The following is a 26,686-nucleotide window of genomic DNA, read 5'->3' on the forward strand; positions in this document are numbered from 1 at the left end:
GTCTCGGTCGACCTTTTAATTTGTCTGCAAGGTGAGACAGCGTTTAGTGTTGCTCTCAGAGCAGCACAACAAGTAAGTGCCGATTTCCTGACCCTTGCTGACAGTAAGCTTTTGCCCCAGAGGTTAGTAAATAGGTGTAGGGGATATCCCAACAGGATAGCACACAGGTTAGTAGGTTAGATGCTAAGAGCCAAGGGCTGCTTGCCCGCTTTCTTTCTCTCTTTTTACAGATCTGTCTTTCTCTCACTCTCACTTTCAATTTCTTTCCTCTTTGAAAGGAAGTATTTGCTAGAATAAGGGTGAAAAAAACACTACAAGTTATTTTGGGGTTAAAGCCATCCTACACAAATTTGATGTGAAAGTCCCTGACCTATCTTAATGTACCTCTCTTTGGTTTTCCTGCCGGACTCTGGTGTAGAAAATTTGGCTAGGATGGCAAGCTGGCACTTATTACTGCAGCGAAATCTCTGACAAATCATGTAGTGTTTTTTTCACCCCAACACTAACTCATCCATGGTTAAAGTCATTTTTACTACTAATCAATATCTAACCAACTAATGTACTAACTAACATCCTTATTCTTCATCGTTGCTTTTGTTTTTTGTTTTCTGTCCATCCTTATTAACAACCTTTTTTGTTCACTATTCTTTTGATTTCCTTTCTTCCCCTTTTTCTGGAAAGCAATCAGGCATTGGACACGCTATGGTAAACAAACTACATTGTCTGGTAGATATCATTCTTATTGTCTTTTTTTTGGGTTTGCCGTGTGTCCCCTCCCCCTCTCTTCTTTTATTCGTTCTCTTTGAGTTCCATCCTAGACACTCTTATCAAAAAATGAGGAGATGGGTTTGTATTACCAGGAAATTCTTTCTTCGCTTCTTCTCAATTTCCTCCCTGACCTGCGAACAACCTCCTTCTTTACCCCACAATCCCCCATCCTGTTTTTTTTTCACTTTGGCTTTTACTTTTTTCTCTATGTTTCTTCCACATAACTGCAGATTTACAACAACTTAAAAATGAAATTCTTGCCTTTGTCAAGGCAACTTACTTTTTATTTAATTTTTTCACACAAAAAGTCCCCATTTTTTGTGAGGACTGTCGTCCAGAACTGACAGAAGCTTGCCACAATCCCAAAGATGGTGACCTCGACAACGGGCCCTAAAGGAGACCAAAAAATGGCAACCCTTAACCTTCATTGCGGGAGCTCTGACAGTTGTTTCCAACTCACTATGGCGCATGGCATGCCCACACCTCATTGACCTCTCACCTCCCAAACTCATATAACCTCACCCCTGTCACCCAAAATAACCACTAACACTCTAATTCACTCACCTCCCACCTATCAGCCTATCACTCACTCTGCTCCCCCTGTGTGTGTTTGTAGCATGCTGGTGAAAGTGGTGTTGGTGTGTTGTGGCTAACATTGATCGTTCTGACCCCTGGGCCCATACATATAACATTTCTAAGAATAAGCATACTGATCTAGGATCGTAGGTCTGGTCCTGTGACATTAAAAATAAGACCGTGACACCTGAGCTAAATCTGATCAAAGATCAGCATCAGCTATTCTGAGAGTGTGTTTGAATATGGGTCTTGATTGTGCATGAGCCTCTGAACCTGTGTGGCCTGCTCCAGCTGTGTATGGCACCATTAATCCACTTACTCCCTTACATGTCCAATTAAATGTGGTTTATTTGCCTCCTGATAGTGGTGACCTTGGTTTGCACATTGATGTGGTGTGAAAAGCCTCCCTTTGTTTTGCATGTGCGTGGATATAAAGATGTAGATGTCTGCAAGAGAGGGGAGAATGTGAAACGAATGGTGTGAGAATGATTGTGTGTAAGAGTGTAGGAGTGCGTGCGGACATCTAGTGTGAGTGTGTGTGTGTGTGTGTGTATGTGTGTTTGTCGACATGCGTGTGTACAGTATATGTGTGTGTCTGCAGTTACCAGATAAATCCCGAAACCTAAGACAAGTGCAATCAATTTGTCCTTGGTTTGAACATTGTACTAACCCTCCCCCAACCTGAAGTTTCTAAACCAAACCTATGATCCATTCTCTTACCCCATCAAAGATAAAGAAAATATGCCTCTGCCATATTTTCTTTACCTGTCCTGTGAATCCTATGGCAAAAATTCCATTAACAAAATCTAAACGCTGTCTGGTCCAAAACAATCGCATCAAGGTACCAAAGGATTCTGTAAAGCAACCTACAGTGTGGGACCTAAAGACAAGCTCAAAGAGCTCTTTTCCAATGCAGACCAAGGAAGGTGTGTTTTAGACACAGCACGGGTTCGAATCCCAGAGTGTAATGGCTCGGCTTTGGCTATGTGTTACCCCTCAACAGGTGACTATCTCCGTTGATGGGATCCTCACCACCACTGGCTACACGCAGGAAGACTACACCATGCTGGGCTCCGATGATTTCTTCTACGTGGGTGGGAGCCCCAGCACTGCGGACCTGCCCGGATCTCCAGTTAGCAACAATTTCATGGGCTGCCTCAGAGAGGTAGGACAGACTCAGATGTCACATAGTGAACAGGTGCATGACTAGTGTAGTGTGTGGGTTGTTCATTCCCAATATTGTGTGTGCATTTGATTTTTCATGTTTCAGGACTTTAGTTGTCACCCATAAATGTGCAGCCACATAAGACCACTTTAGTATTCACTTAACCGGTGCAGCTGATTTGGTTATGGACAAAATAATAATCAGCATAGGAAGGGGAAAGGAGAATGGAATAAAATTGCATTATTAATTAAAGCTGCTGAGTTTGCAGAGGAAGTATCAGACTTACAATATTACCTGCCTTAATCTAATTCATAACACTTAATGCAGTCTGTGTGTGAGGAAATATCACAAAATTGCTTCTGTCACATGTAATTTGCAGTATCAGCTTGAAAGTGACGCTAAAATGCCTCCCAATAGGCAGCAGTCTGAGAGAAGTATTTGCCTAAGATGAAATAGGAAAACGCCTTGTTGTTTAGGGACATTTATAATGGGTTGACTGGCCCTCTTAGCATTTGAGCAGACTAAAAAAAAAAAGAAGTGCCCCGTTATTTACATTTTGCTCACCATTACTTATCGTGGAGCAAGTACTGATAATAAAGGGAGGACTGGTGGCTCCTTCGAGCTGTAAAAGAGTCTACATTGATTTCTGTAGCTTAGCAGCAGTCTCGGAAATAGCATTATGCTTTTGTGTGTGTCTTTGTTTAGGAGCTGCAGAGTGGAACGTTGCTTTATTTGCAATGTACGCATCATATTCTAATTGTCAGTGATTTTTTTCTTGCTGATTAAAAAGCATTTTGGAGAATGACACTGGCATTGTGTATGGATTGATCTTCTTTGAAGTTTGCTTTTCCGTCCTAAACAGCTGTTTGACAGATTAACAAGGAAGTTGATGAATTCCAGGACAATAATAAACGGATCATATAAAACAGGGAAATCCAACACTGTGAACAATAATAGATCCTCTATGTTTTTAGCCTGTGAAGGAACCGCTGGGAGTGTCTAGATTGGATCAGATATCAACCAAAGAAATTCCTCCTATACCATTATCGGTGCTTGCACCGGACACCTACATTAGCATTAAGTTAATTGGGGCTGAACTTTCAACACCTCCTCTGCTAGTCCACCAGATTCTGATAGCTCGTTGACTCAAATCGATACAATTTTGAATTTTGCTGTCTCAGGCTCAACATGCCAAGTATTTCTTTTCTTCAACCATGGTTTTTCACAGTTTAATTTGCATGGCATCTCAAAAATATTATTAGAAGGCAGCTAGAGCCACAGAAATTCTCCTAAATGTATTATTTTGTCACAAGTAGCAAAGTCATAGGCCTTATGAACATTGCTTTTATAAGCCTTGTTGGGCCAGCAACCAACTGCACATTCTGAACTGAAATCTGAATCAGCATTGAATGACGTGCATTTTAAACAATGACATGTTCAATTACTGATGTACATACCAAGTTTATTTGAAAGACTTTGATCATTTAGAACAGAATAAAAAATCCAATTGATATTATATTTGAGTGGCATCTCTACACCCTTCATAATCATTTTCAACTTAACTTTAGGGACATTAATATGCCAACGTGTCTCAGGCTGGCCCTTCTCCATCGTCATCCTGAATGTTTTTACTTCCATCACAACCTTCTCAATGTTGACAAGAGCCAGTCAGTCTGTGATGTGCTGCCAAGCTCAGTGGAGCACCCTCTAAAATGTCTTTCATTTAGCCAAGTAAGCTTCCACCAGACCACTATACACTCCCTTACTACATCTTGTTTTTTAGGTTAAACACACACACACACACACACACACACACACACACACACACACACACACACACACACACACACACACAAACACACAGCCACGTTTGGGGGAAGAGAAAGTCACCATGTCTGTATTGTTTTATGTCATTACAACATTGGCTAATGCATCTCTGGCCCACCCTAAAATTGCCGTGGCCCTTTCTCTCTCTGTCACAGACACAAATACAGTGCATACATTTGTAGCACTGCCCCAGCCATCCCTGCGCTCAGTTGCCCGAGGCTTTGGGTTGACTTTGTGTACCTGTGATCATTTACATCCTAGCTGCGTTTGCATTGTGGGAGGATTTGTTGATTAGCTGTTCTGGACAAGCTATGGATTTGTTGAAGCTTTTTCTTGAAACTAGTAGTTGCATTACTTTTTATTTGTAGTAATGAATTATTCATTTTTATAGGATACCCAATGTGAAGGTGAAGAGAGTAGTTTGGACCCCTTGTTGTTCCACATGTTGATGCACATGGAGATGCAGCTCAAATAAAATACTGCTTGGTGCAGCTTTAAGGAAGTAAATGCATTAATGTAAAGAGTTTTCATCATGGTCCGTGCTGCAGAGGCAGTCGTGTCCTCCGTGGGTTTCCATTAATATCCAAACAAGTGTGACTCATTTCGAGTTGGCCCTTGAGAGAGAATGTTTGGTGGACAGAATCATGGAGGTGATTCACCATGTGGTTGGGTCGTGGTAGTATTGTGCGATCCTCCACTGTTCATCATACGTTGCTCCATTAAGCAGGCATGGTGCCAGCTGCTACCCAGGACTATGCAAAATGCTCACGACCGGCTGTGTGAGCTCCTCCCCACACTTCCATTCATTCACAATATCTCTTTTGATGTTGTTTGAAGCCCAGGTTGAAGTGCGCTTCTGATCGCTGTATTGTGTATGTTTTAATCTATTCTTTCACCTACATGTCCTCCCTATGCATCATCGCCTCTGTCTTGTTCTCCTACACCATATTCATTCCTTCCCGCCCCCTCTATCTCTTCCTTTAGATTCAGCATCCCCAGATAATGAGGGAATGATTCAGTTTTGTAAGGGCCGTTGCTCAGATCACAGTGTGTCAGTATTTCTGTCTGACTGTGTGTGTGTGTTTTTCAATGTCTGGCTAGAACGTTTCAAATGCTACGGAAGAAGGAATGTTGATGCACATTGGCCTCCGTTCGCTCTGAGATTTAAAAACGCGCATCAGTTCGAGCTGATGAATAGGCTGATGCGTGTGCTGCTGCAGCAAGCAAATACCTCCCTTCCTCTTCTGTCTGACGACAAAAGAGATGCCACGTGCTGCCATCACGACCCCTCTCTCATCTCCACTGCACTCAAACGCCCCCGAAGGCTACATGGAATGTCATGTCTGGCCTACGCGCATGTTCTGCCATGTGGGCTGCAGCGTGTCACGTGACCGAGGGCCAGTGGGCAGCCGCTCACTCTCCGGGCAGCCGCATGTTTGCAGTGGCTCCTGCAACCCCTCCCCCACCTCTCACGCCATCCAGCCCCTCCCTCCGGTGTCACTGGGCACCCGTGGCGGCACTGAAGCCATACTGTGGCAACTTGTGTCAGACTATGTGGGCGGCTGGGGCATGGGCTGTCATCTCTGCTGAGAGAGAAGGAGCTGCATGCGGGAGGAAGATGATGAGTAACAAGCAAAGAAGTATGTGAGGGTAGAAGGGGAGAGTATTGATAAAAAAAGTGCAGGTACAGCACGTAGGAGAGAACAGGTGCAGGTGAGGAGAACGTCAGCGGTTGGGAGATAGAAACAGAAAATATACTGATATGGACGGAGATCAAGAGAGCGATGAGTGAGTGAGAGGAAGAGGAGAGAGGGCAAGAGACCAACATTTGGCATTTGAGAGGAACTATGTCATCATCAGTTTTGTGTTAGTCACCAGTGTGGTTGGGCAATGCTTGTTTTCCCCTCCAATACAAATGCAAATGTCACCCTGTCCTTTTTAATTATTTAACTTCTTAATGTCCCAATAGAGGGCCACACAGAGATGGATGGGTACTAACCTCAGACTTTAATGAAATTCCCTCACCTTTAACCCTTGTTTACAGAATTTGCTTTCAGGTAACTCAAAACCTAGCATTACAAAAATACATTTGCTGAAAGGCGTTTTTAAATTCTAGACTCCGTGACCCAGGGAGCACATTTATACCTATGATAACTGATAACATATCAGAGGAATGTTTTTTTTGCTGATAAAATTAGAACCTTTATTTGAAAGTAACACTTTCTTGAAAGACTGCCACTAAAAACAGATGATGATTCATAATCTTCCCTGTTTTGAGGCCTTTTTGTGAATCTTTTGTGTAACCTTCACTTAATACAGATGAAAATCGATAGCACTCTCAGGTCTGAACACTAAATATGAATACAGTAAATTAGCACAAAGACACACCGCTGGCCTGGCTCTTTTCAAAGGTAACCAAATCAGCCTACTAGCACCTGCAAACTCACTAAAAGGCGTGTCTTGGTTTGTTTTTTTTCAGAAACTGTACATGAACTGGAATGTAAAATCAATCATTTCTGTTTTTTTATAAAACATTTCATTTTCATATAAGACTGCCTGTCTAAGTTTTACTGACTTTCAGAAAGTCTCTCCATTTGGCTTTTTTTAACATGTTTTTTTGTGCTGGTTTATAAGTAGTAAAGTTACCATGCTACGTGAGGGTTCGGGTCAGCTCTTTGTATACTGTATGCATGTTAGATTTAGCATCTTTCGGATCTGGTGCTGCTAGCCTTTTATTTGAAAAGAGATGGCAGAACTGGGCTGGGATTTTAGGTTGGATCATTTTCTAAATCTAGCATACTCTTGCTAGTTTCTCTACATTACCAACCCTGCTTTCAAAGGTGCTAAATAAGAGATTGGGAGCATTTATTGGCTCTCGGCGGCCCTCAACATGGCTACCGCTGAGTCTGCGGCTCGCAGCTAACAGTGCTAACAGTGTAAATACCACCAACGTTGTTGACAGAGCTAACAGAGAATACTTGAGTTGTAATGGGAGGGTGGGTGCTACGCCTCTGTGGACGGCGTTATCAGCTGTAGCCACTGTATTAGAGCAGTGCAGAGCAGCCGCCGCAAGCTAACCAGTGGGATACGCTCACATGCACTAAAAGCGCACATGGCCGATCCAGCTATGCAAAAAAAGCAAGGAGAAGCTTTGATAGCAACACACACAGAATGTTATGTAGCCAATAATTGTTGCTGCTATTTTAATTGAATCTGATTATTGAATTAGCACATTTAAACACTGTCCTGGTTCCTCAGGATAATTCACAGACTTTGCTGGAGACTGCTATCTTCAGCAGAATATACCGTTGATCCAAATTAAAAGAGTAAACAGTTCTACAGAGTAATAGGGGCATATTTTTCTGGTAAGACATGTTGTTAATATGTTTTTGAAATATAATGTTCTGAAACTTTGAGCAACACAAACTGAATTCCAACACTTCCATTATAATGGGTTTGAAGTAAAAGTCTCAGCAGCGAACATCTGAAAAACTCACCACATAAAACCAGAACCATCTGCATGCCTACATACACTGAAAATAGGCAGAATTAAGAGGATATTTATTTTGTGTTTCAGGGGAACTAAACCTTTTAATACTGATGCACTGTCACATCCCTGTCATTGTGATATGATAGGCAGAGTCATATTCTTCCCCAGTAATTATTACTGAATATTCGATCTCTTGTTTCATCAGTCCTGTCACTCCTCCAGGTTTCACATCAATATTTACCCACAATGACATTGATCTGCACTAACAGTAGTATACACTGTATGCACTTTCTGCATGTGTGCGTGTGTTCGCAGTACAGACTCCTTTACAAAGCCTCATGAATACCATGTTTGTGTGTGTATCTTCACTCCTTTTCAGTGGAATTACCCCTCTTCTTCATTAACACTGGGGCTAAATCATGAACGGACAGCAGCTGTGGCCGGGGCCAAGAGGACATGAGCACTGATCTGAAGTAGATTAGGGAGGAGATTGTGTGCGTGTGTGTGTGTGTGTGTGTGTGTGTGTGTGTGTGTCTGTGTCTGTGCGAGCGCTCTTCTCTCCTCCACCCACCTGCCCTCCCCTCACCTTACCAGAGCCCGATCGATACACCATCTGAGCTTTATGGAGTCGTTCCAGTCCCCTGTGCGTGCATTATGAATGGGCCCCATAAGGCTGTTGATAGGCCGAAGGATAGCGTAGCAAAGCACAGCCATAACAACGAGAAAGATGAGGTACATATAGCTGCGGCAGTCAGTTCCTCTTTTATGGCATCATTTTGATTCACTTATTGATTAGCCTGCAGCAGAACAGACAAAATCATAATCTCAAAACAGATCGGGAGCTGGCTCGTAATAAGATTAGTATGTCCCAGAATAACATTTTAGTGCCTGAAAGAGTTTGTAGGATTTTCCACTGTCAATAAAACTAAGATAGAGAGCAAGGTTTTCATGAGTCGAGTAAACAAACTGTGTAAGTATAACAGACTGTTGCTCAGATGGAGAGCTTGTGTTGTGTCATAGAGTTCAAAGGGACAATTCATCCCAAAATCAAAAATACATATTGTCTCTCTAGTGCTATATATAATATATTTATTGCTGTTGGCTCTAGCTAATCCTTCCATAGAAAATTCAGCTTAATGCGACAGAGACTGCAGACAGTGCCTTTTAACTTTTAGTGATTTACATCTAAGAACTACACAGTGGGCCTCACTGCACTGTTGAACATTGCAAATGAGCCGCATTAAAGGATCTTTTTCTCCTCTTTCTCTTTTCATGTAATATTCAGTTAGTTCTCTTGCCCAAGAGTAGCTTGAAAGCCTGTTAAAGTGGAATATAAGGTATTTGGCTTCAGTAAAAAAAATCAGTAATGTTGGTTACAGCTAACAGAATATTGAGCCACAGGGCAGCTGCAACATTTCTGTATTACCGTATTTTCCGCACTATAGGGCGCACTGGATTATAAGGCGCACTGTCAATGAATGGTCTATTTTCAATCTTTTTTCATATATAAGGCGCACCGGACTATAAGGCGCATTAAGCGAAACAAAACAGTCAGTCAGTCAAACTACATTACCCATGACCGTTAGCGGGTTGATGAGTTAATGATGTGGGACGGGGGAGCGCGTGTTGTGTTTTCAGAGCGAATGCAGAGTGTGAAATAAAGCCGACGTTTATTTACTCCGTCCACAAAAAGCCTTTCTCAGCCCTTTTGTTTCCCACACTCCTACAATATATAAAATACTGATAGCCTTGAGTTTGAAGTCCGCGTCGTCAGCGTGTCTCTTGACAGGAGCCATGTTGGTCCTTATACACACACACACTGTAATATTATGGTGAAGCACAGTATGTATTACTCCGCGACGCTCCTGACTACGGTGGCCGTAATGCTGCTGTGGTGCGGCTTTGTAGTTTACCAAAGTCGTACTAAAACATGTTGACAGAGCGCCGTGTACCACACAAAACCGCTTCGAGGTCAGTAAGCACAACCAGAATTAATCCATATATAAGGCGCTCCGGATTATAAGGCGCACTGTCGTTTTTTGAGAAAATTAAAGGCTTTTAAGTGCGCCTTATAGTGCGGAAAATACGGTATATACATTTTTGAATTCGATGTTTATCGGTATTTCAGAAAGTACATTGAATTGGATAATTTGGGTGGATTCAACTGTGCTGATTGACATAAGCACATAGAGGTTAGCTGTTCATCATATTAGCATGCTTAATATACTCAAACATTGTGGTGACTCATCATGGTGACTCTTTTTTTCACTGGGTTCATTCCTAGCAAGGACCTTGCAAAGCTGAAGTGATGAGTTCATCAATCAGTTAGTCATCTACTGAAAATAAATTGACAACTATTTTGAAAGGGCGATTAATTGTTAACCTAATTTTTCATGCAAAAATGCCAAATATTATACGTTGTAAGCATATCCTGCTTTCTGCGGTGTTATACTACTTGTGAACCTGCATATAACTTATAACTTGTATTGTTTGTAAATACAATACAAGTTATATCTAAAGCATTTTTTCAAGGCTACTGTCAAATAGAAAACTTTGTACATGTTGAAAATATAGTCAGCCCATACCATGCATATACATTTTATTATATGAAATTATAATAAAAAAACAAACAAATTGAGCCCAGTTTTAGCAGGTTAGACAGTCTTGTTTTGTTATAAGCTGCTCCAACATTTTAAACTTTGGAAAAGTTAAAGCGTCAATCCTCTGCTGCATGAAATCAACCTTACTTTTGTAAATCTCAATTCATTTGGACAGCATTCTGTGTGGTGTGCAGACAAAGGGTTGTGCATTTCTTCTGATTACAATGCAGCAATTATGGAGCTTGATGATATTAATAATAAGCTAATTCCTGCTGGGTTTAACTCCGAATGAATTATTGGGTCGGACAGCTGTGGTACGATAATGTTATTTTCCTCCAAAGGCTGTGTCATACTTTATTTCAGACTGAATAACTTCCACATTCACACAGTCCCCCTCTACTTGTCTGAGGAGGGAACGGCTGAATGTGATTAACCCAAAATCTTTGCTTTTATTGTCACTCTGTCACTGCAGTAATGGCGGCGACACTTGAGAGCGCGGTAGGGATTTGTCTATAGAACAACTGATTAATTTATGAATCAAGAAAAAAATCAACAGTTTATCAATTTAGTGTGGTGCATTACCAGTAGATTGATTGCTTGACAAGGTGTGTGCTATGTATTTTTTTTTTTTACATGTTCGGGGGATTAAGTGTGGTCATTAACCGCCACACACACACACACATACTGACACACACACACACACACAGACACACACACTAGCATATTTTGAAAGCCAGTGGCACATGCTGGCCTTACAGCATTTAATCTTCCACATCTCTCCCTCTTTTCCTCTCTATTTGCTGCCTGACATATTTTCTTTCTCATGCAGTTTCCTGCTCTTCTTCTGCCCTTATTCCCACCAGCTCAACTCTCTCTCCCCCTGATTTCTCTGTCTCTTGCTCTCTCACTCTCGTCAGTCCTCCGCGCCGCTCAGGTCACCTGTGTTGATTTACTGTCAAATCTTCCAGGATTATCGGTAATCCCACAGCAGTAAAAATCTGTTTGCTGACAGCTGTGCTCCCTCTAACTGTGTCGATGTTTCCTGCGCATACACTGCCCTATATTCCATATTCTTTCTCCCCAGAAAAAAGTAAAAAAAGAAACGTTAATTTTCTGGCTCAAGGGATTCCAATTGACAATATTCTACTCTCCTGTGCTGTGGTATTCAGATTTATTTGACTATCATGTGGGGCTGCTTTCTACTTCTGTGGATTAGGGGGTTGGAGCACATTTTTTGTGGCTGAATTGGTATAATATTGGATATATTCTCACAGGGTCACAGATACACCCCATGTTCATGAAGACTCCTGTTTCTGAACATTACAGGGAACGACTTGCTAATAATCTAGCCATCAGTTCTCAAACTTCACACCTAGTCAGCAGGTGTTTAATCTAACGAAAATACAGTGATGCATTTGTGTACAATTTTCTTTTCAGCTTGGAGAAATTGGAGTTGAAATAGAAAATGACAAACAAATTGTGCCACACACGCCTTAGAAGTTATTAGTTTTATCGATCCAGCTGTCCTCGTAACAGCAATATGTAATATAAGCAGAGTGTGAAACTATGATATTATAGATTGCTATGGAGTGCAATTCATTCACATGGTGATAAATATTTTTCAACCATTACTGCACTAGCAAATCATACCCTACTGTTGGGGAAAAAACTAATGAAAAAGAAAACCCTCTCAGACACTAATCCCACATAGGTATAATCATCAACTTCACACATGTCATGTATTTACTCTGCATACATATATGAGAAATCTCAAACATATATTTCTTCCCCAGGTGGTGTATAAGAACAATGATATCCGGCTGGAGCTGTCCCGCCTCGCCCGCATTGTGGACCCCAAGATGAAACTCCAGGGCGATGTGGTCTTTAAGTGCGAAAACGTTCCCACCCTCGACCCCATTAACTTTGAGACGCCAGATTCCTACCTGGCCTTACCGAAGTGGAACACCAAACGCGTCGGCTCCATCTCGTTTGATTTCCGCACCTCCGAACCCAACGGGTTGATACTCTTCACCCACGGCAAGCCGCAGGACCGCAGGGATGCGAAGGGACAGAAGAACAACAAGGTAGACTTCTTTGCGGTGGAGCTGCTGGACGGAGGGCTGTACCTGCTGCTTGACATGGGCTCCGGGACCATCAAGGTCAAGGCCACACAGGCTAAGGTCAATGACGGCGCCTGGCACCATGTGGACATCCAGAGGGACGGTCGCTCAGGTAAGGATGGACGTGAAAGAGAAGGTAGTAATAAACTGTGTCTAAGCATGAAAGTTGGTCTGAAACCTCTCTGATTTACTACAATGAACTACTCTTAGTCACACGGTTTACCAACATTAGAAATAGAAACTTTGTTTCTGTTCATCATCACTGTTATGGTTCGTTAAACTGTCATCAGCTTGGTGCGGTGGGAAGGCACTGGGCTCTCGTTATGTCACTGTTAGTTATTTCTCTCTCTCAAGAAACTGAACTCCTTTGGCCGTTGACTGAATATGAATTTATAGACAGAGCTGACAAGGCGACTAACAAACTGGTCGAGAACAGAGTAATCAACGGACAGAAATAAAGGTTTGCTCCTGAACGATATATACTAAAAGTGAAGGAGTCACTGCAGTATATCTCATATATAATCCTTATTGTTTCAAATTGGAAATGTAATTTCTTTGGAAGACACAATTTTGTTGATTAAAATGGCAATTAATCTATTTATTATTTTATTAGGTAACTTCAGGTTAAGTCTCCAAACACCATTCTCCATTTTCTTACTACTATAGGACATTTATTTTTCAACATGAAACAGCAAAACGCAGCAAAATTATAAATTTGAGAGGCTTTATTAAAGAAACCAATACTGTGCATTTTAGCACTGCTAGAATTGTGACATGCCCTCTTACCACATCTGTACTTTGGATTTAGTGCTAAATGGCAGCCTAACACGCTAAACTAAAATAGTGTACATTGTAAACATAGCATGAGCTAAATATTATCATTGTTACTAGCTTTAGATTATGCTAGCATGTTAATGTTAGCATTTAGCCAGAACACCACTGTGCATCCTTACAGATCCACTTAGTCCTGCTACATGGTAACTGGCTTAAAAGATATATGGTTTTTTTTAAATGAACATTTATTAATTTTCTAATAATTGACAAATCAATCAACTAATTGTCATAACCATAACCTAATAGCATTTTTATTCAAAATGCAAAATATAAATAGAAAATAATTTTCTTCATCATTAAGTTTTACTATAACACTGCGGACTGATAGTATCAGCTGTAAGTTATAATCATGTTAGGGCTTATAACAGCTTTTTCTTGGTCACAACAACAGGATGATGTAAACTTCCTCAATATATTCATTTCAGCGGTGATTTATAGCCTGGGATGAATCATACTCCTCTCTAGATAGCTACTGACTCTGTTTACCCTCGCTTCCTTCCATCTCTATGTCCTCTGACCTCAGAACATGGCCAAATACACAGAAAGTATTTGAAGAACATTATATTAGAGAAAAGGTTTAGAAACTTCTGATGCCTAGAGCTCCGAAACCCAACACAATCTCTGCATTAGGGTGGGATTCCCCAGAGAACCAGGGTGTGTTAGTCGGAGCCACAGCCTGTGTTATATATCAGGTTAGAGCAGCCAATTTAGCCGTGTGTCAGAGCTCGCTGCTTTGATTAATCACCAGCACAGCACCCAGTGCGATAGAGAGCAGAAAGTAGGACTTTCACAGGAAAAAGAGGAATGAGACAGATATATGGATACCAGACTGAAGGATGGTTAAGAACAGGCATAATCACACTTGTGGCTTGAGTGAAATGTTAATAAGAGTTTCAAGTGAATTACATTTCTTGTCAACAAATATCTCCAGACAAAATCTCTCTGTCTGACTGCAAGGTGAATATCACATTTACCGACAGGATAAATTTGGGTTTTTTGTAAGCAGAGATCTGTTGATCTCTTGGCTATGTTTACAGATCAAGGTAATATTGTACAAGAAGTTCATGTGGACGAGAGAGACAGAGACAGAGAGAGGAGGTCGGGGAGTATATGGACTGAAGAGTAGACGTAACACAAAAACGTAGCCTACTGCTACTAGTGAAGTGAGTGAAACTGCTGACTCATATCAACCGGTCCAGCGTTGGTTGACAATCTGCAGGACAACATTTTATATTACATCTGGTGTATAAAATGGCTGTGTGTTTCAAATATAAAAAAAAATCTTCAAGGAAATCAAGCTTTCATGCCGCCAGGTCGCAACATTTTTTTAAACATTTAAAAAAGTAATTTTTCGTTCTTTTTGGCTCTCAGTGAGGAAACCATGATTAACTAAACCATTGTACCAAATGATATGTGATGCATATATGAAGTAAAATACTTAGTGCAGTATTGTTGATAAAGTCTGGCTGTCTAATGATTTTGGTCTGTTTTGAGTCTAAATAAGAGAGTCCATTGTCACGACACCTTTACCATACAAATTTAGTTGTGGAGTTGGATTTATTGTATTCTATTTTAACTAGCTTGCTATGTAAGTGTGCATCTTTGATTTCTTTATATTTATAAACCTTAAATCTGATCTAAATAATTTGGGGTTCAATGGATGTAAGTAAACATATAAAGCTGCCCCATGGAACATACCCCATAAGTGTGTGCTTTTTGTATCTACTGTGTGGTCTTTGGAGACTTTGTCCTTGACCTTGAGTTTACTGGGAGCAACCTAGATTTTTCCCTGACTGATTTTTGTTTTCCTGCCCCATATTGTGATATTTTTATGCCTCAAATAGAGTTCCCCTGTAGATTATCAGCGCAGTTTTGGCTGCCAAGCATAGGTTTGCACCTCCACCTACTCAGACCACATCTTAGCACAGAGAAAGGCTATGCAACTATTCTTGTCAGCCTCATTTTGCAGCTTTGCTGCACGTGTTCACCAGCAACTCAGACTGTCAGTTTTTGTTGTTTTTTAAGATAATGATAGGAGTACATTACATGACATGTTGACATCCACATTTTTGCAGAGTATACCATTATTTAATAATGGACTTCTGTTTCTCCAGGCATCATCTCAGTAAACAGCCGCCGATCCCCTTTCACAGCCAGCGGGGAAAATGAGATCTTGGACCTGGAGGGGGATCTTTATCTAGGTGGTCTACCTGACAGCCGGGCAGGCCTGGTGCTCCCCACTGAGCTCTGGACCGCTATGCTGAACTACGGCTATGTGGGCTGTGTCCGGGATCTGTTCATCGACGGACGCAGCAAGGACATCCGGCAGATAGCTCAGTCCCAGAATGTGACCGGCATCAAGTCCTCGTGCAGTAAGGTGACGGGAAAACAGTGCGACAGCAGCCCCTGCAAGAACAACGGCGCATGCAAGGAAGGATGGAACCGCTTCGTCTGTGACTGCACTGGAACCGGCTTCTGGGATAGCACCTGTGAGAGAGGTGAGCCTTTTTTCCAATCATTAATCACTCTCTGGTGAAGGTGTTTTCTCTCTTATAGTGATCATTTTAAAATCTTATGGGGTTTGTCAAAAGGCTTATTGATTTTGTGGTAAAGGACTTTTCAAAGAGGGCACAGAAGCTGTACTCCCCTTTTTCATGCTAATGTGTTTGGTCAGTGCAGTGCTGTTTTACTTTCTATCAATATATTTTTGTAGGTTACAAGATGCAAAATGTTGACAGTAGTTATTACAAAATTGGAAATATCTTCTCTGGCATCCTAAAGATGGTTCTGAAGAGGCATTGATGTAGCTTCTGTCTGCTAACAAAAGCTTCTCCAGGCAAAGTGGGCAATGCTCTGTTTTAGCAAACAGACGGACGTGTGACTTGGGACACTTCCCTCACAATATTTATGGAAGCTTTGCTGAAAGATTTAATAGGATTTCACATTTCCGGCGAGTTGAAGTGAAGCCTGATTTTGTGTTGGGAGAGGTTCTGCAGATAAATTGAACTTCTCTCTGCTGGTGAATTGATCTCTCCTTGTCTGGATTTTGGGAGCTTGGACGCATTAAGCTTTTATGAGACGGCAGAGATAGGGACACTCGGAGCTGTTGGAGAGTATGTTCAGATTGTCCTTCACTTTTTCACTATTTTACAGAGATCTTCAGGCGTTCAGTACTCTCCTAAGAACTGGAGGTGTGTAGAGAAACATACTTGTAGGAAGAATATTGAGTATCCGGAGAGTAAGCTGTTACATCCAGCAGTGTGAGACTATAGGAGGCCGGCAGGATGATACGGTGTTGTTAATGATTAAAGAAAAATCAGAACCTACATGTACCTTACATTGAGACAGGTCTGTGGTGTAGACTGTTAGAGACTGAGACGTGTCCATCCTGTCTTGTTAATGTACCTTAGATAATTAAGCTCATGTTGAATGTACGTGATGTAGAGTACATGTTGTGAAATAGCTTAACTTCCAGTGGGAGCCCATTTAGAAAGCTGTTGCTGTCTGATGGAGTTAACCTCGTCTTAGCAGGGCCGTTGCTATCTATTCTAGTAGCACTCCCATGATGTGTATGAGCACAAAGGGGAGAAGACAATGGTGTACTGCCTAAGAAACACAGTTTTTTTGGCTTTTTCCATTCAGCATTTGCTTTAAATTATGGTCATCAAATTGTGTAGTTCATAATCAGAAAATGTATTTACAATAATTTATTTTAAAGTCATAGGGAGTACTATGTAGCATTGCTGGAAGAAGTACTCATTACCTTTACTTAAGTAAAATTACCAATCATTTTTTTTTAAATACTCCATTACAAGTTAACAAGTACTACATTCAAAACCCTAAGTAACGTTTCAAAAGCATTACCAGTAAATTATACTTAAAGGATCACATATAAAAGTACTTCGCAACAATCGCCCCTATGACTGACATATAATTACATAATAAATGATTATTTATACTGATGCAGATCAATATGTAAGCAGCATTTTACTTTGGTGGAGCTACTTTAACTACTCATGCTGTTCTCACAGTAATACACTGTAGTTTGTATATTAACGTTATCGTGAGTCTACTTTTGTTATGCACCTTTATCTACGCCACCTATGTAAGACATTAGTTATTCTTATTTTTTTTACGTAACAAACATAATTATTTCGACCATAACCCAATATTTTCCAACATCTAACCAAGTAGTTAGGTTGGGTAAATAGGTTCTGCATTGCAGGGGCTTGTCTGTAGGAGAACTTACAAAAATGAGAGATCATTTTCATAAGGCATATGAACCAATTTGTTGCACTACTTTATAAACAGTTAGGTAGTGTAGCCCTAGGGGTCTTAATCTAGGGGTCTGGAGCCTCCAAAGAGTGATAAGAAACATGTAAAGTTAAGGTAAAGTTCTCATTATTGTAGTAAGGTTTTTTATGGGGATTCAAAGATCAAATTCATAATAGAAAAGTTAATCAATCCGTTCAACTGCTTACCTAAAAGGCTTTAATTTCATTTAGGGTCAAGTACAATTAAAGTATACACAGTGGTATTATGTGTATCATTTCAATGAAACATTTTGCTACCTTCAAAGTTTTTCAGAGCATCCCTTGGGCCTCATCTTCTCAGTGGTAACAGTGTGGACAGAGCAGCCTAGATACTCCTTCCCCTTTCAGCTCTTCCTAGGGAGATCAGTAATCCCTCCGGTGTGTTCTGGGTCAGCTCTGTGGTCGGGCCTGAACCACCTAAGCTACAGCTCCGGTCAGTGCGAAGGCAGAGCAGCTCAATACCGGAGACTCTCAGTTTACCTCTCTCTCTCTGTCACAGAGAGTGGGGCTGGCCACTCTTTGGAGGAATCTCATCTGTGGCTGCTAGGTTCAGCGACCATTTTATTCGCCGGTCACTACCCAAGCATACAACCACTGGGAAAGGAAAAGAAGACAGAGCTTTGATTTGGAGCGCCCTGTTCTCCACTACAGTGAAATCAGCCCTCAGTATCATTACCTTTCTGTTACCATGAATAACCTGCTTTATTTCAGCAGTCACTTCCAAAATCTCTCCTGAGCTGAGCTGAGTCTCACTGTTTGACCCTCAGCTCAAATCTGCAAATGGAAGGTCACGTCTGATTAAACCGGGGAGACAACATCATCTGCAGATAGCAGAAGGTCTGGATGTTGCAAACTTAATTACAACTTAGTCTGATTCCATTAGCGTCTACATTCTCTAATGATTACTCAGATTCCAGTTCAGAGCAGAATATTGTAGAAGCTAATTGTTGTCTGCTTCAGAAACGTTCGCCCTTGAGATGAAGAAATGCCTTTGATTTGAAATGTTGGGCTTGAAATATTGTGGTATTTTCTCTCTTTTCTCAAAATGAATATGGAACACTTAGGGAAAAATGGAATTGTTTTAGTCATGCTGGTAGAACCGTTTGTTTTCCCTCTCCTCCATGCTTTTAAGCAGCCTCTGGAGCTCCCTAGTGACTATATCAAACTGCCACTGAGAAGTATTCACACTTGCTATTGCTCTTCTGGAACACGCTATATGGTACAACAGAGAAGTGTGCTGGTATGATAAGACAAGGGGTGAAACGATAGAGATCAGAGCTCTCCCTGGGAGCCCAACAAAGGTTACACATTTACATTACAATGATTGGCCTTTGCTGGTGACTTCATGCTAGAATGCAAATACGCTCTTTTGTCTGTCTTTGTTCAAAAACTTTTGGGTAGTTCAGCACACACTTTTTGTGAGGTTATTAACTCCAAATCGATTTTCTAGGGATGCATTTGTCACATTGCTTCATCATTTCTAACTATAAACTCCTGAAGTCAAAGATCTCTCATATCTGCAAAACCAAAGTTGTCTCTATAGCAGCTGTTTTATTAGGTTCCACATAAGGAAAGTGTTCTGCCATAAAGTCCACTTTGAAGATGCTTAGCTTTTGCTGAAAAGGTTTGTCTGTCACTTCCTGTGTGCCTGATACAAATTCCAAACTTCAAAAGACTTAAAATTGGAAAACATGGGAAGTCTGTAACATGTGTACATGTATCATTGTGGAAGCCTCCATGTTTGATTTTTAAGCTGTATATTTCCACTGTTATTACATTACATTACATTACAGTCATTTAGCAGACGCTTTTATCCAAAGCGACTTACAATCAGTAGTATATTACATATCATTCACCCATTCACACACTGATGACAGGCTACCATGCAAGGTGCCACCATCAGACTCTAACTAACATTCATTCACATCCAGTCCACACCGATGGCAAGCCTTCAGGAGCAACTTGGGGTTAAGTGTCTTGCCCAAGGACACATCGACTGCCGAAGCCGGGTATCGAACCACCGACCCTCTGATTGGAGAACTACCTTACTCTCCACTACGCCACAGCCGTAGTGGAGAGCAATTGTGTGTGATTTGTACTGACCTGTCGCTACCATTTAATACACCGAGCGCATTTCTGAGACTTTGGGATTTTTAGCAACTTGAGTTTTCATTATGAAATGATGAATTACACATGGTGGGTATTTGATTGGCTTATTCCAATCAAAATTAGGATTTTACAGTTTCTCAACTGCATTTTTATTCTTGGCCTTGTACAAAATGCGTTTATTATTTAGACCGGCATGTTGGGAGAAGCAATTTGCTGAATTTGTAAAGGATCACTTCAAAAAATAAAATATGAAAAATCTAAAAAAGGAATGTGAAATGTAGAGACTTTCATTGTGGGACTTGTGATCTCACTGTTAAACTGTGTTGTAGTATACCATACTCAGATAATTGATTAGAAAGGGATATGTTGTAATGTCTTCCTAATTACTTATAGTATAAGAACAGCAAAAAGGTTATTTGTCCCACCTTATTTTAGTAATTATATAGAGAAAGATTTAACAGCTTTACCCAGACGGTTTTTGGTGGCATTACTTAAAGCACATGTTCCAGCACCAACAGTCTAATATAGTCCACCTCATGTCCCAATGTTGTTTTTTAACAACTTGTGAAAGGAAGTGGTTTAAGGGCATTTTGCAGTAAATGGTATTTTGGAATCAGGAATGAAGTTCTCCAGATGATTTCATCATATTTGTATTGAAGGGAGCACGTTGCTCTGTGTAATTTCTACTTTTCCACTGGGAGCTTAAAAAGCTAGTAGTTTTCTTCTTCTGTTTACCAGAACGAAAATACAAGCCGACAGATATTTTAGACTGTTTGAGCAGATCAAAGATCGTACCAGGCGACAACTAACAGACAACAGCGCTCCTGTCTGCTCTGTTTTCTGCCTGCTATCTGTGCCAGGTTTAGTTTACACATCATTTCTGTCTCTTATCTCTTTTCTTTCGCTGTCTTGAAATCTTTTTCTTTCCTTTCCTTTCTGAATCTCCCTGTTTATCCCTCTCCTCCTCCTCTCCCTCCTCTCCTCTCTCACATTCTCCCTCTGTTTGGCATGTCTTCTTTAACCCCGCCCACGAGACATGACAGCACCTGTGATCAGAGGTCTGCCTTGCTATCACACAAACAGATGTAGAGCCAGCATGAGAGCCAGCCACTGTGTGTGTGTGTGTGTGTGTGTGTGTGTGTGTGTGTGTGTGTGTGTGTGTGTGTGTGTGTGTGTGTGTGTGTGTGTGTGTGTGTGTGTGTGTGTGTGTGTTATGAAAGTGCACGGCCTGAATATGATGTGAAAAAGCAATGAATATCATCATATGCTTTTTTTCACCTCCATATGCTTCTGTGTCTGCACCCTCTGTATGTTTGCATCAGTTAACATGATTGAGAATGCTTTTTATATGACTGGCAACACCTGTTCGTGTGTGTGTGTGTGTGTGTGTGTGTGTGTGTGTGTGTGTGTGTGTGTGTGTGTGTGTGTGTGTGTGTGTGTGTGTGTTTGTACTAGCCAGGCAGTGCCAATGCCCCGTGCAGGTGTAGTATGCCGGGGCCCTGGCCCTGATGGACCTCCCTCGTCTGGGTTGTGACCGGCTGCGTAGCCCTTCCAAAAACCTGTTTGCCTGTGATTTGAATTCAGATAGGGCAGCTTGGCTCGGTGCAGCCCCAACAGGCACACACACGGCGAGTAGAGGAGCTGCTTGCTTCAAATCTACTGGGCACATGTATTCACACGACCTATGAAGGTTATTATTATTATCACATTTCTGCCCTTACACACTCTTCAGATGATATGGCTTGTGGAACTGATATATGTTGTTTTTATTTCTGTAACCTGTTGTTATTGTCTTCTGTTGTGCTGAGCTTTAATCATTTGGTAAAAGTGTGCAAAGGTTATTTCTGTAACTTAGATTTGTCTAATTCGTATGAATCAGGCGCAAAGGTTTAGTTCTGAGTAGTACTTTAAAAAGTGATGCTGGAAAATGATTTTTCTCTCAAATAGCCTGCAGTCAGTTCCACAAAGAGCAAAGAGAAAGGGAACCATTACTATCCTGTAATGATAATGTTTGAAGATGGGCTTTGTCCTCTCTCTCGTCTTTGGGATGCAGCTCTAGGCATTATTCCCTTTTGATTGTTACATTCTATTACATGAAAGGGTTACCCAAATGTTATCCCCCATAAGGAAAACTCAAGAACAACAGATTTTTCAGGTCGTATTTGAGTCTAACTTGCAATAGGTGACATTAATTTGAGACTACAGGGGGGGGTGCATTTGATGTCGTCGGCTGACTCTATGGAGAGAGCAAATTCACGAGCGCTGCCTCGACTGAGCGAGCCACTCATCCATTCAAACAGTCAGTGAGTCAAGCTTTGTGTTTGTAAACCGCATGTGGGTGTACTTGTGTGGGTGTGGGAGGGGAGCTTTTAGGGAGCCGGGGTGTTGCTGACAGCCGTGTGTTGCAGAGTGCTGTGCAGCTGATAAAGTAGCCCAGTTAATCAGGTAAATAGGCCTGTAATGAAGTGTGTTTGTCTGACGGTGTGCCAGCCCAGCGCACGGCGATCCCACTGAGACTCTCCTCTTTCTGTCTTTCTGCTGCATCGACACACACACTTACACACACACACAGATTCACAGTCAGACTCATACATAGTCAGGACCACACAAGCACACACACACACAACCCACTGGGGACAGATTGGATTGTGTCTAATACATATTGTATTTTCCCTGACAAGATGGCACCGCCCAAGTACAGTAAGTGCCTGTGTTTTCCATCCTGTCACTGGATCCAGTGATGGCTCTGGGCCTGAGCTGGAAGTGTGTCCACCACAGATCAGTGGTGACGTAGCTTATTATACTGCTGGTTTCCTCTTTATAAACATTTTCACTGCTAAGACTGCAAAATCATTTAAATGTATTCAATTTCATTTCAAAGCATAAATATTAATTTGATGTATTGAATGATCATATGGATTTTGAAATGGGTCATGCTTGTCATGCTTGCATTTACAAAAGTTTTTTTATATTTCTTGGCGTTTCATTAAGTTACCGCATGAACTCATATCTTAATCAATCACAGCGGTTCTCACCAAGGTAGAAACATCAGAACACACACACACACACACACACACACACACACACACACACACACACACACACACATACACACATCATGCAATTAACTGCTAATTTTGCTCGATGTTCATGGTGGCAGTGAAATAATAGGTTGACACATGGCTTTCAAGTTTAATCATAGGTAGTGATGGCAGATCAGACATTGGATGACATTGATGGTGCCACCACCTTTTTTTTTTCTTGTAACCCATAATATTATCCACGTTTATTGGGGGGCTTATTTGAAGCCAAAGATGAAGTGCTTTTTTAAAAGAAAATGCTTTATTTTGCAGATGATTTACTATTCATCTTTCATGGCAAATATACTTTTCCTTCTGCAAAGGACTAGAGAAAGAATTTCCTAAATCTGGATGAGAGAGCATCATGACATAGAGCTATATACTTCTGTGCTACTAATCCGTAAAGAATAATAATATCACAGCATTAACCTCACTGTTTCAACAAGATGTGACAAACATGTCTTCATATTCTGCAGTCTCTCATGTGCATACAGAGTCCATGATTAACTGAATTACCTTCCACAATTATTCTGCAAAATGAATAGTGTATTCTTGTGATTATACAGGATGGAGGCAATATGGGAACACAGGCAGAAATATGAGTGTGTACATGTACTGTACCATTCAGTACAATGCTGTTGCACACCAATATTACCGTTATATTTTCTACAAAATTAATTTAAAACAGCAACATTTTGAAGGGAAATGAACAAAATCAATTTACACAAGAAACCAAACCTCAAGCCTTAGATGGAAAAAGGAAAAAATAAGTCTAGATGCAGTTATTTATAAAGGAATGCATATAGACACATACACACACGTTTACTTGACACAGTGTGTATGTGAAAACATCCAGTCAAAAGATGAATCTACACTGATTTATCTGCATCTTTAATCACACTTGAGATTTTTAGCATTCCTCCTCATATCTGAGTTGTATATGTAGTTGTAATCTTAAATCTAGCCTTAAAATGCACAGCAACTAGCATGAACAAGTGGGACTACTTTTATGTACATCACACTTAAAAGGTATTTCAACAGAGAACTGTTGGTAGGTCAGTCTGATTTCAAACACATTGTATAAGATGTGTTTGTTGTTTCATGATAAAAAAAAACTAAAGGAGCTATTTCTGAACCATTTGGCTGTAATCCTAATAGATAAGACCTAAGCATATTCCAGCAGCTGAAGAAGGTCAGCTGAAAGCTTCTGATGTGGATACGTGAGTGACCTTAACATTAGAATGTTTGTCCTTAAGGTCAAAGATACCTTGGGCTAAGTTATTTAAGTTTCTGAAAGCTAAACCTCTCTATACATTTGGTTTAGTTGCATAATCCTAAATACTGGTTAGATTTATCAAGTGACAATCTGCAGAAAATGGAATGAGTTAGAATGTCAGGTGTTATATTTGAATATGTATGTATCTGGGAGATGATTGTTACAGCAGCAGGTTTTCTAACCATTACACAGGAACAGTAAAAACAAAAGTAGTACCTGAACCAGTGGCTGATGTTTTGACCAGAGGAAATGAAGGAAGATAGAGCTTGAGACCTTAGATGCTTTTATGATTATTAAAAAATGATTATCAGTTAGTGAATGTTTGTGGCTCTGTCTCTGCCATATTTCAGTTTGACAAGATGAGTTGATTCATGCAGCATCAAGCTTCTGTGTAACATTTGATAATTCTGTTTGAATAAAAGAACATCCCTGCTAGGTTGATAACCATGCAGCTGTCTGAGTACAGGCTGCTCAGCTGCTCACCTTCCAGCGGTTTGCCTTCTTTTTTTTAACTTTGGTTATTGGCATTTGGAGAATGCCATTGTCGCTGTGTGAGATAGAATAAGACGTACTGTACAGATACTTCTCCTATGTTATAATAAAGTAGATATCATCACAGAGGAGGAGGGGTTAGGAAGTCTCCAGAAGCTGAGGAATCACGATTAAGCATTCAGCTCTGTCACTTGGAGTGAAAATGGTTTCATCTCCCTCTTGCCTCACTAGCAGACAGCTGCAGTAATAGAAAACAGCAGAGTTCTGTGTTTATGTCTTCAGTTTTCTTTTTTAACGAAGGATGATAGTTCAAACAAGCCTTCCCTTCATCTCCCCTTCCACTACACTGTAACTCTCTCTCACCTTTCTCTCCCCCTTTTCCTGGCCCCACTTTCCCACAGTAAACTGGTGATAAGCTCCCTTTGCTCGGATATTTATCTCTGCAGACTGAGAAACTGACTTCAAGGTCCGCCCTGACTAATAGGCAAGAGCTCACATAGTACATACATACACCGGACAAAATGAGGGGAGGGGAGAAAGAGGGGATTAGGAATGAAACAGATAAAATGGAGAGGAATAGTTGAGCAATCAGCCTTGTAAAGCAGGATAGTGGACCTCAAAGCGTGTGTTGTATAGGTATTTAACATCAGTATGTCTCACCTTTGTAAAGCACTTCTGCTTTATTCTGTGCTTGATACAAATTGGTGCTATTGTAATCTATACATTTGTAAATGTATGTAATGGATAAAGTAAAAGATACGTGATGAATTGGGTTAGACTTTATTTAGTGTGAGCTTTTGATACACACAGATCCACAGTGCAGGATCACTGGCTGTGGATGTGGTGACTAACTCGCCTCATGCGGCTCATGATGCCTCTGTGGGGCCTCTGCGGGGCCTCTGTGGGGCCTCTGTGGGGCCTCTGCAAAAGGGGCCTCTGTGGGGCCTCTGTGGGGCCTCTGTGGGGCACTGCAGGTGGTACATTTGAAACATCGGCAGCAGCTGCACCAGCAGCTCACCGTTACAAAAATGCCATTATATCATACTCATCTTAGACTCTAAGATGAGTATGATATAATGGCATTTTTGATATAATGGCAAGATTGAAGACTTAGAGTGACAATAATATGTCGGGAAATGTTAGTGACCAGTGAGTCAATGACACTCCATCATGTATCTACTCAACTTGTGTGTGTAAATGCAAGATAAATCACCTGTCTTGTTTTCTCAACACACACAATGTTCTCTTCCTGTTTTATGATTGACAGGCCTATAGAAGAAATATATAAGAATATGTAGCCAAATATCAAGCTGAATATATATATATTTAATGGGAAAGGAAAATGCTATATTTGACTTGTCTTAAAAGGTTTCAGTCAAACAATTTGTGATGTCACAGAGCCTGCTAAGTTTAGAATAGATTTGTCAAGGTGCTCTGACACACTGCTTGAAATGTTTGGTGCCTGCTGAGCCTCTGAAAACAATAGGCACACTGGCTCCAGTATAGAGGGACAACAACACTTTTTGTCCCCCCCACTTTCATAGGTCATGATAATAATGTGGTAACGTCTAAGTCAGGTATTAGTCATAGAACGTTGGCTGTAATGTCTAAGTATATGGAGACTAACAATTTGGACATGTTATTATCAATTCAATTCAATTCAGTTTATTTTGTATAGCCCAGAATCACAAATTACAAATTTGCCTCAGAGGGCTTTACAATCTGTGCACATGCGACATCCTCTGTCCTTCCCTCACATCGGCACAGGAAAAACTCCCCTAAAAAACCCCTTTAACAGGGAGAAAAAAGGAAGAAACCTATGGGAGAACGACAGAGGAGGGATCCTTCTCCCAGGATGGACAGAATGCAATAGATGTCATGTGTACAGAATGAACAACATAACAGAGATACAACACATTCAATGTATATGACATAAATGATTCATATAAGACTACTTATAATAACAGCAGCAATTATTACAGTAGAATTATAGCCATGAAAATAGGGATAGTAATGTGACTAATAATTATCCAATC

At 40.8% G+C, this 26,686-nt stretch overlaps 1 protein-coding gene across 1 annotated transcript in view; it reads left to right on the forward strand.

Moving 5' to 3' along the window:
* LOC129106751 (neurexin-3b-like) overlaps window positions 1–26,686 on the forward strand; it is a 270,033-nt gene that overhangs the window by 66,288 nt on the left and 177,059 nt on the right. Inside the window, 4 exon segments of the mRNA XM_054617965.1 lie at window positions 682–705; window positions 2,348–2,509; window positions 12,220–12,658; window positions 15,495–15,878. Coding sequence (XP_054473940.1) covers window positions 682–705; window positions 2,348–2,509; window positions 12,220–12,658; window positions 15,495–15,878 — 1,009 coding nt within the window.

Source organism: Anoplopoma fimbria, chromosome 18, assembly GCF_027596085.1.
Source record: "Anoplopoma fimbria isolate UVic2021 breed Golden Eagle Sablefish chromosome 18, Afim_UVic_2022, whole genome shotgun sequence".
Lineage (NCBI taxonomy): Eukaryota > Metazoa > Chordata > Actinopteri > Perciformes > Anoplopomatidae > Anoplopoma > Anoplopoma fimbria.